The sequence below is a fragment of the Helicoverpa zea genome, chromosome 12, assembly GCF_022581195.2.
Source record: "Helicoverpa zea isolate HzStark_Cry1AcR chromosome 12, ilHelZeax1.1, whole genome shotgun sequence".
Taxonomy (NCBI): Eukaryota; Metazoa; Arthropoda; class Insecta; order Lepidoptera; family Noctuidae; genus Helicoverpa; species Helicoverpa zea.
In genome coordinates, this window is record NC_061463.1 from 2,892,876 (window position 1) to 2,902,851 (window position 9,976).

General features: G+C 46.1%; 1 protein-coding gene across 1 annotated transcript; it reads left to right on the forward strand.

Moving 5' to 3' along the window:
• The first annotated feature begins 8,051 nt into the window (after positions 1-8,051).
• On the forward strand, positions 8,052-9,052 carry LOC124635140 (D-erythronate dehydrogenase-like). Its single transcript, XM_047170944.1, has one exon. The coding sequence runs from the start codon at positions 8,065-8,067 to the stop codon at positions 9,025-9,027; it is 963 nt and encodes a 320-aa protein (XP_047026900.1). The 5' UTR covers positions 8,052-8,064; the 3' UTR covers positions 9,028-9,052.
• Positions 9,053-9,976: the final 924 nt, after the last annotated feature.

The window sequence follows — 9,976 nt, forward strand, 5'->3', positions numbered from 1 at the left end:
ACTGGTAAAGAGAAGAGTCGTCCATCAGCAGATAGCCCATTTACAGCTTGCTTCCCTCTACACGCTGGGAGTCCAAGTGCACGTGGCCGGCGAGGACGTCGACCTCTACGCGTGCTACAAGCCGCCCGCGACCCGCCTAGAACACGCGGAGCTGCGGGCCCTCTTGCCGCCGCACGCACCAAGGCCGGCGCTCATTGCCGGCGACCTGAACTGCAAACACCCAGCGTGGAATAGCGTTCAGACGAACCCAGAGGGACGACGGCTCTTCGCGGACGCAGAAGCCCACGGGTACACGGTGTCTGGCCCAGAAGTGCCCACCCATTACCCGGACAATGCCCTACACACCCCGGACGTGCTGGACATTGTGGTCCATAGTGGGCTCACGTGCCAGATCACGCAGCAAGTCTTGGACGACGAGATGCAGTCCGACCACCATCCTGTACTCGTCGTCCTTTCAGGAATGCCGACCAGACAGCGCCTAGGAGCGCCACGTCGGAAAATCGATTGGGACGCCTTCACCAAGAAACTGGAGATCACCACGCCGACTCGGCCTATCGTCTCCCCCGCGGACGTGGACGGTCTGGCTGAAGAGGTCACCGTTTGCATCCAGAGCGCCTTAGATGAGGCGACAACTGTGTCTCCGCAGGGGGCAACCGCCTACCCCCCCCTGCCGCGCCACCTGCAGCAACTGGTCGCCCAGAAGAGGCGCCTACGCAAACGGTGGCAAGTTACCAGATGCCCGACGGAGAAGGCCGTCGTAAACCGTCTCGCGGAGAGAATTAAGGCCGAGCTCAACGCACACCGCAGCGAGAGCTGGGAGGCCCGCATCGACGCTGTCGACGGCGACTGGCCGTCTATACACAGACTGTGCCGACAGCTGTCGAACACCCCAGCTCCAGTGCGGCCGCTGCTGGACAGCGGCGGGGCACTTAGATACACCGCACCAGACCGCGCGGAGATCTTTGCCGAGCACCTGGAGCGTCAATTCCGCCCGAACGACACTCAAGACGCAGAACACGTCGCAGCAGTCGAGAAACACCTTGGGGACTACTTCGCATCGCCGATAGCCTCTGAGGAAGACCCTATTTTCTTCGCGCCTGGCGCAGTCAGACGCGCCATCCTCCGGACCAAGCTGAAGAAGGCCCCCGGTGCTGACGGTATCACCAACACAGCGCTGCGCCACCTGCCGTACCGTATGGTTGCGGCCCTGGCGCGCCTGTACACGGGGATACTGCGCACGGGGACCTTCCCCCGCATATGGAAGGAGGGGCGCGTTATCATGCTGCCCAAGGCGCAGAAGAACGTGCTGAAGCCAGAGAGCTATCGGCCCATCACTCTCCTGCCCACCATCTCCAAGGTGTTCGAGCTGCTCCTGCTGCGACACCTCACCCCGCACCTGACGCCACGCCCAGAACAGTACGGGTTTCGGGCGGAACACAGCACGACGCTCCAGCTGACGAGGGTACTGCACCACTTCGCCAACACGGTGAACAGGCGTGAACACGCGGTTGCAGTATTCCTCGACATGGAGAAGGCTTTTGACCGGGTCTGGCACCCCGGTCTCATATACAAGATCTCCACGTCGGATACGCCCCGCCGCATAACACAGGTGATCTCCAGTTTTCTTTCAGGACGCACAATACGTGTGGTGGTCGACGGCGCGCTATCAAGCGCGCGCCCGGTGAGAGCGGGAGTGCCGCAGGGAAGCTGCCTCTCGCCCGTCTGCTACTCACGGTACACCGACGACATCCCCTCGGCGGAGGACTCGACACTTGCGCTGTATGCTGACGACGCCGCGTACATCACAACGTCGATGAGCGCGAAGCACGCGATCGTCAAAATGCAGCGTGTCCTCGACCTCCTCCCCGAGTGGCTGTCCAAATGGCGGCTGTCGGTGAACGTGGGTAAGACGCAGGCGATCATCATCGGGGGCGGCCCCGCACGACCACCCAAACTGGCACTACAAGGCGCCGAGATCGAGTGGTCGCCCCGGGTCAAGTACCTGGGCGTCACCATCGACCGGCGCCTCACCATGGCTGCACACGTCCGGCAGGTCGCCGGTAAGGGCAGGGTAGCCCGCGCCTTGCTCAAACCAGTGCTCTCATCTCGCCTCCCGCTGCGTACCAAACTGGCGGTGTACAAGACGTACATCCGGCCGGTACTGACGTACGCCGCCCCAGCGTGGTTCGCCCTCACTAGCGAGAGCAGCCGCAAGACGCTGCGCTCACAGCAGAGCGCATGCCTGCGGCTCATCGCGCAAGCTCCTCGCTATGTGAGGAACGACGTCCTCCAGCGGGACCTTAAGATGGAGAGCCTGGACGAGTTCGTGCGCCGGCTCAGCGAGGGCATGTTCGCGCGTGCAGACGCATCTGCTTGGCTCCACGTCAAGCACCTGGCGCCCTTGCACGCGCGCCCGCCCGACGCTAAGGCCTTACCGCGCGACCTCCTGCCGGACGTGCCGCCACCACCGGACTGACGACACCCGAGCTGGCTGCACCCATCTACACGCAGCCAGCTCACACAACAGACACTCCACACACACGATATACACTCGGCGAGCGTCGTGTGCTAGGTTAATATAGGCACGACGCAACCCGCCACACAATCACGACTCCACAACATTGTACTCACGCAATACCGTGTCGCGCAAGCGCGCACACGGTGGCGCACACACTGAGCGGCGGTACACACACATACAAGCCGCTCATACATACATAATCGGCCCGTCGGCTGGAGCGTGACCGGCTAGCTCTGGAAGCGTTACAGTCGCGGGTCTAGCATACCCGTTGTGCAGGGGCGCAGAGCCGGCGTCTCTGTCGCTGGTCGTCACCCGCCGGGCCTCCCCCGGGTAACCGGGGGTCTCACCTGGCGAGGACTGACCGCCGAGACGCCGTGAAGAAGCGGCAATGTGCTGCCGCCAGCGCACCTGCAAACAAACACACGACATATTAACACATAGGGCAGCGTCGCACAAACGCTGTCCTAAACTGCCGCGCCTACATCGGCAATCCAAAGACCTGCCCGTAGTAACGGGCAGCGACTGGACCCCGCGGGAAAGGGGCGTAGCCCCGCGGCCCGCCAGCCGCGCCCCCTTGCGGGGGCGCAGCGACAACCCGAGTAGTCAACTTATAACCTTTACACTTTACAATACGGATAATATTTATTCTACAAAAATTTTTGACAAGGTCGTAAGTCGTGTCCTTTGATTACGAACTTAACAGACCTTCATCTATACATATAATAAATCTGAAAAAATCTGTGTCTGTACATTGAATATATTAAAAAAATAATAATTGGGTGGGGTTTAGAAACAGTAATGGAGCTCAAATCCAAAAAAAAAATTCTGTCTGTATGTCTGTATGTCTGTTTGTTTGTACACGCTAATCTTCCGAACTACTGAACGGATTTCAATGATTTTTTCTTTGTTGTATCAGTATTAAGCCTGGTCAACATATAGGCTATAATTTATCTTCGAAACTTGAAGACCTGATGCAGAACACTAACAGACCAACAAAACTATAAGAGATACAAAAATGGTGCCATGGCAAAAATTGCTTCATGTGATGAGCATTTTCAGCTGAGATAATAAATTTTAAGACCTGGAACACCTGATGTGGAACCCCAAGAGCCCAGCTTCTCTGTACCATATACAGGTATGACGTTTTAGCAAAAGTTGTTCAATTTGATAAGCACTTTCTATTGACTTATACAAATTGAAGATTTAAAACACCTGATGTGGAACTCCAGGGGCCCAGCTAGACTATAGCATATAGAGGTATGACGTTTTAGCAAAAGTTGTTCAATCTGATAAGCACTCTCTGTTGACTTATAAAAATTGAAGATCTGGAACACCTGATGTGGAACTGCAAGAGCAATACTACACTTGAAATGTATAGAAATGAATGTTATGAAATAGGTATGGTGAATCAAAAAAAGTAATTAGTCCGTCTTTTAGATAACCCTAAAATAATGGGCACTTATTTTTTCTTTTCTCCTTCTCACAAACAAATAATAACGAAGATATTAATTTTTTTGTTAAGCTTTGCTTTCGCTTGAATTTTGTGTTAAGTCACTGCTTAGTACAAATTTTACATACCTAGACGTGGCTTCACGAGCCCCCACTCTCCGAATTTGTTGCGTTATATCTCATTATTATTTTGTATGTCTCTTCCAGACCTCGGGACTACAGAGTTCCGAATTTTTGGGAGGCAAACGTGGGGCCGAAGTCAACACGCTGAAGCCCTTTTGAGACAACTTTAATGAAGTGGTGACACAAAACCGACGATTATCCCTTTATATACTATAGAAATGAACCCAAGGACAATCCCCGGTGGACGTCGTTAAAAAAAAAAGACAATCCCCGGTTCTGTGCTATACCATTCCTAACTTGGGCTATTGTAATGGGATCCTAATGGACTAGGAATGGGGAAACTACGGAAACTATGGCACCTGCCGATGACAATGTATTATATGTAAAAATGGCAGATGGAGACTCGCCAGCTCACTTACTGGGCCCCCGGGAATCAGTCACTGAATAGCAACAAGAGGACAACAGTGACATGAGCGTAGTGAACTGAAGTGTGAGGATACCTCGGCGAATTTTAAACGCAGATTACCTACGCGCTCCCTGTGCGTCACTTACCACGAGGCACCTATCCTCCGAGCAGGGCTACTAACCCTGCTCTAGCGACTCCACTCTGGACGGCCAAGCCAAGCCAGAGGCGTGAGACCTACCCCCGTCATGGTTCACTCCGACCGGCTGGAGATAGGGGACTCTCCCTGGAGAACTCAGTATATATCTCAAGAGCAAAGGCTCTTGAGATAATAACGATAATAAGGTTAGGGTCGACTTCCAGTCACGATGCAACTGAGTACCAGTGTTTTAGAAGGAGCGACTGCCTATCTGACCTCCACAACCCGGTTACCCGCTCAACCCAACACCCCTTGGTAAAACTGGTCAGACTTACTGGCGTCTGACTACCCATAACGACTGCCAAGAATGTTCAATGACAGCCGGAACCTACAGTTTAACATCCCCTCCAAATAACGGTCATTGGTATCCAAAATATACGTAAAAAGTACATACGAAAAGTTGCATTGGCAGGTACTTGCCAGACCTTGAATCAAAGACGCACGCTCATACTTGAGAGATTGGTTCTCTACCCACTAAACCACCACGACTTCCACTTAGTCATCACGACTTTGTCATCTCAGTAACATTTAATGTTTTTTTACGTAATAATACGTGTAATATTTTTGCCACACACAACTTAAATGCGGACTAATTAGAATCACTACTTTTATCCCTATGGTCACGTCTATTGCGGTTCAGTTCTCAGCGTTTTGTTTAGTCTGTTGTGCTTTTGCCGTTGAAGTACAAAATTAAATATATGGAACGTTTCTAATGGTTATGCGTATTCCGTTGTTTTCAAGTCAACGGGCCCTTAAAATTCAATATCAGACGATTCAGATCTTTGATTTTGCTGACCCCGTAGTCGCTGGCATAAGGGACAGGATCCGCGTACGAAGTCGCGGGCAGAAGCTAGTAATTAATAATAAAATTCGTGAACGTAGGTATAAATGGATGGAGTGACATATTTGAAAAAAATATTTTTTTGCTCTTTTCCAATCTCCTGTGTTAATATTTGATGACCATATATAAAAGCTTTATTCGTGCAAAAAATCAAAGCTCAACGACTTGTATTTTCAGGTGGCGCATTGAGAAAATAGTAAAAAAAAAAACGAATATTTTTCTCCCTCTAAACAATTATTCTTACATGTTCTGCTTACAAATGTACTGTTTTAAATCTGCTAAGTGTGGTCTCGAACGTTAATATAGTATTTTCTTATTAATCGACTTCCCAGAAAGGAGGAGGTTCTCAATTCGTCGTGATTTTTTTTTTTTTATGTGTGAACATACGATACGATACGATTACTCGAAGACGCTTGAACCGATTTCAAAAAAAAAAAAATCATGTTTGATAGAGTTTTCCTTCCAAGTGTTCCCATAATCATCAGGTTAGGATCTGATGATGGGAAGCCTGAGAAATCGAGGGCAACTTTCGAAAATAGTAGGCATACGCAGGGTAAACACTTGACACTGAGGCGTATGTCTGATAACACTATGCAATGGTGAAGGTTTGGAGCTGACCTGATGATGGAGACCAGAGAAGGTCGATGGTCATTAATAAGTTAGGCGGCAAGTGTTCTTTTTAATTTACACGTGTCTTTCCTCAATATTTTACTTACTATAATAAAAATATATCGTGTTGTTCCTACGCGGAGATTTCTTAGAGGCGTTCTATGGCAGTTCAGTGAATGTATATAGTCCAGTGTCCAGTCCAGCTTTTATTTTTCATGGGTGCGGTGCCTCAAAAAAACCGGGAAAAAATTTACTCAAATTAAACCAAAGAGTTCCATACCACCTATCACCACACATTAATGATGACAAATGACAACACAGATGACAAATCCTTCCCGTGGTCCCACATTATGATCTCCGCTCCAATACACGCTGAACGCAAACCCCAGCGGGATCCAACAAGGACAAGGTCTGCCGGGGCTGCGGGATTGTTATATGCGAAAGAGATACCGCGGCCCTGGTACATAAAAGGTCTACGACGGAACACGACGGTTTTTAGTCAGTAAGAGTCTGATACTCCCTCACCGCTGCTAACCCACAGCGGGATCATTTGATGATTTTTGACGTCGTTTAAAAAAAATAACGCTAAAACAGTAAAGCCATAATAATTAATTTTGAAACACAAACAATATGTCTGATTGTCAATTTCTCTGAAAACAGTGGGAAATGTTTCATTTGGATCAATCAACTGAGTGTGTGAACCGCTAATATAAAATGGGTGGCAATCAAGTTAATTCAGCAGCTTCCAATAATTGGGTCGGAAGCAATAAGCGTCGGACATCGTTTGCGCTCTCAATAACAATGTATTGTAATTGCTATGGATGTAAATGTTGTTAAGAATAATTAGGAAATGTTTTTGTAATTAAATATTATTTTTTTCTGTCCATGTTCAGGTCTAAACAAAATGAAAACAGTAATTTTTCTTAACATGACGTTGACTTAGAAAATTAAACGTGAAAAAGTTTTTAGAAAACTGCCGTTTTTTACTGAACTTAGGCCTTATTGACTGTTTTTACGAAAAAGATCTCGGATTCAATTCCTGACAAAAAATGCACCGTATATACATATATATACCTAGACAGGAGTTCTAAATCATATAAGCTCCTATAGATCATGGAATACGCCAACAGAAAAAGCAGTTTTAGAATTAAACAAAATATTGTAAAATTAGTACAAAGTGGAGTAATAAACAATTTATTTATTTACTTATTTATTCGTTCGTTAAGTTTAACCCCTTAGAATAGACCACGGAGTCACAATAAAAGGAACGACGAACGAAAATAAACATACTATTGCTGAGTCACATCGCCGATGTTTGATTGATGAAGGTAGAAAAGGATCCGTGCCAAAGGCTTGGGTTTTAGAGGAAATAGCTGTGCATTGAGTGGGTATACTGGACTATTTAGTTAAGAGATTAGACTATATTGAAAAGGAACGAGAATTATTAAAAGACGGGTGCTGTTAATTAGAATAAAAAACATCTGATTTTGTGATCGTTACTCTTCAATTTGTCAGTCGGAAATAATCGTTGCTTAGTTGAAAGTTGCCGTAAGGTAAATGTCAAAACGCATGTAGTAGTATTACCTACTTTTCTTACCTATCATCTAAATTAGCGACTCGCTCATAAATGGTAAATACAAACAAAAGTCAAATTATCACAGTTGCGCATCGGACATGTGGAAAATTGCGGCATTCCATCTAAAATTATAATACCTAAACCAATACCAAAAATAAATATACCCAAATATCTAATTACATAATTTGTAGTCTGATAATTTTATCTATAATAATAAATAGAGGTTTAATTTTATCACGGCACTATCTGTGAAATGGCAAAGATCACAGCATTTGTTTACTTTAAGTGTAAACATCTGGCTTCGATAAGCATCCGATCTCAGTCAGTTAATTTCTGATCGCGAACCATGAAGGTCATAGTGACTGGTGCTGCTGGCTTCCTTGGGTCCAGGGTCGCTGATGCCTTGCTGAGGAAGCAACCACCTTCTCTTCTCAATGTAACTGAACTTATCCTCACCGATGTTCACCAACCTCCGTCAAGAAATGACAATCGCGTGAAAGCTCTCGCGCTTGACCTAACACAGCCATCAGCCGCTGAACAGCTCATTGACGAGAACTGTGACGTCATCTTCCACCTCGCTGCCGTCGTCAGCGGTCAAGCTGAAGCCGAATTTGATTTTGGAATGAAAGCCAATTTAGAAGCTACAAGGCTGCTTCTAGAAACTGCTCGAAGGAAAGCACCTAAAGCGAAATTCGTCTTTGCTAGCACCGTCGGAGTTTTTGGAGGGGACCTACCACCCGTTGTTGATGACCTAACAGCTGTGATGCCTCAAACTTCATATGGGACTGCCAAAGCTATGTCTGAGCTACTCATCAACGATTACTCCCGCCGAGGTTACGTGGATGGCCGTATTGTCAGATTGCCTACTGTGAGCGTCCGTGCAGGAGTCGCGAATGCCGCTGTGACGTCATTCGCTAGTGGCATAGTTCGGGAGCCTTTGAACGGAAAGGAGTCCATTTGTCCTGTGAAGAAAGAACAGGAATTATGGCTGGCTAGTCCTGCAACCGTAGTTCACAATATAGTGTACGCAGCAACTTTAGAAGCTAGTGTTTTCGGTAAATGGCGTGCTGTCAATCTTCCGGGTCTACGTGTTTCTGTTGGAGAAATGCTTGAAGCTCTTCGAAAGGAGGCTGGTGATAAAGTGGCCTCTTTAGTTCGCTTCGAATACAATGAAACTATTGCCCGAATGGTAGCTTCTTTCCCAGTCATTTTTGATAATAGTCGCGCGCTTAAACTTGGATTTGTTGTTGATTCAGACTTTGCTCAAGTGATTCGTTCGTATATAAAAGATGATTTGAAAAAGAATTAGTGATTAATAAATTGATTCAGATTTTTTTCTTATTTCATTTTTTTATCAGTGCATTAAAGTATTTGGTATTGTTATCTTCAAACTATATGACTTGTTTACTTAGTATCTCGTAGATTACTTATCATGTTGACTAAATTAAGAATCTTTGTAAGTATTTAACAAAAGTGCCCTGTACCGCCAAGATTGATTAACTTTTTACTGATATTTCAAGTGTCTCGTATTATAAAAGTAAATTAAACAATTAACACATGATACTCTTTTACTTTACTATATAATTTCTTTCTTTCAAAGTAAAATATTAACAGCTTTTGATCTTAAATAGATATGGCTTGTGTTTAAACACCACCCAAAAAAGTACCTATTTTACTACCAAAAAAATTCTAAACGGTTACCAAAATGGATAAATGGTCACCAAATAACGTTTCCAAAAATATTGTTAGGTAAAACCATTTTTTCGTATTATTGACTACTAAAAAAATATATGGACGCCTTTAAAATACACTTTAGACCAAATATTATATATTGTCACTACTTAGATGTTACCAATTATGTAATACCATGACTCCTAATTTGGTCATTTTTGTTAGACTAAAAAAGCTAACGATCGCTAGAATATTTCCCAAATACCAATTAATATACTGGGGTTCCCAAACGTACGTCGCTTATTTATTGTTATATGAATTTGTGTGTAACTCAGTAGTAAAATGTAAGCACGAAACATGCAGCAAGCATGGCTTCTGTCACGGCTCCGGCACTGCGGGGCCTCTGCGCCTACGCGGATTTGAATTGCACTCTAGGGGTAGGGCAGACAAGACTACGTGGAGTCGGTTTTGCAGCGATTCGTTTTCGTCACTAACTTTGATTTTGGTAGTAATATTAATCTTTTAGTTGGATAGAATTTGGTGACCATTAATCCATTTTGGGAACCAAAAATAATATTTGTGCGAGA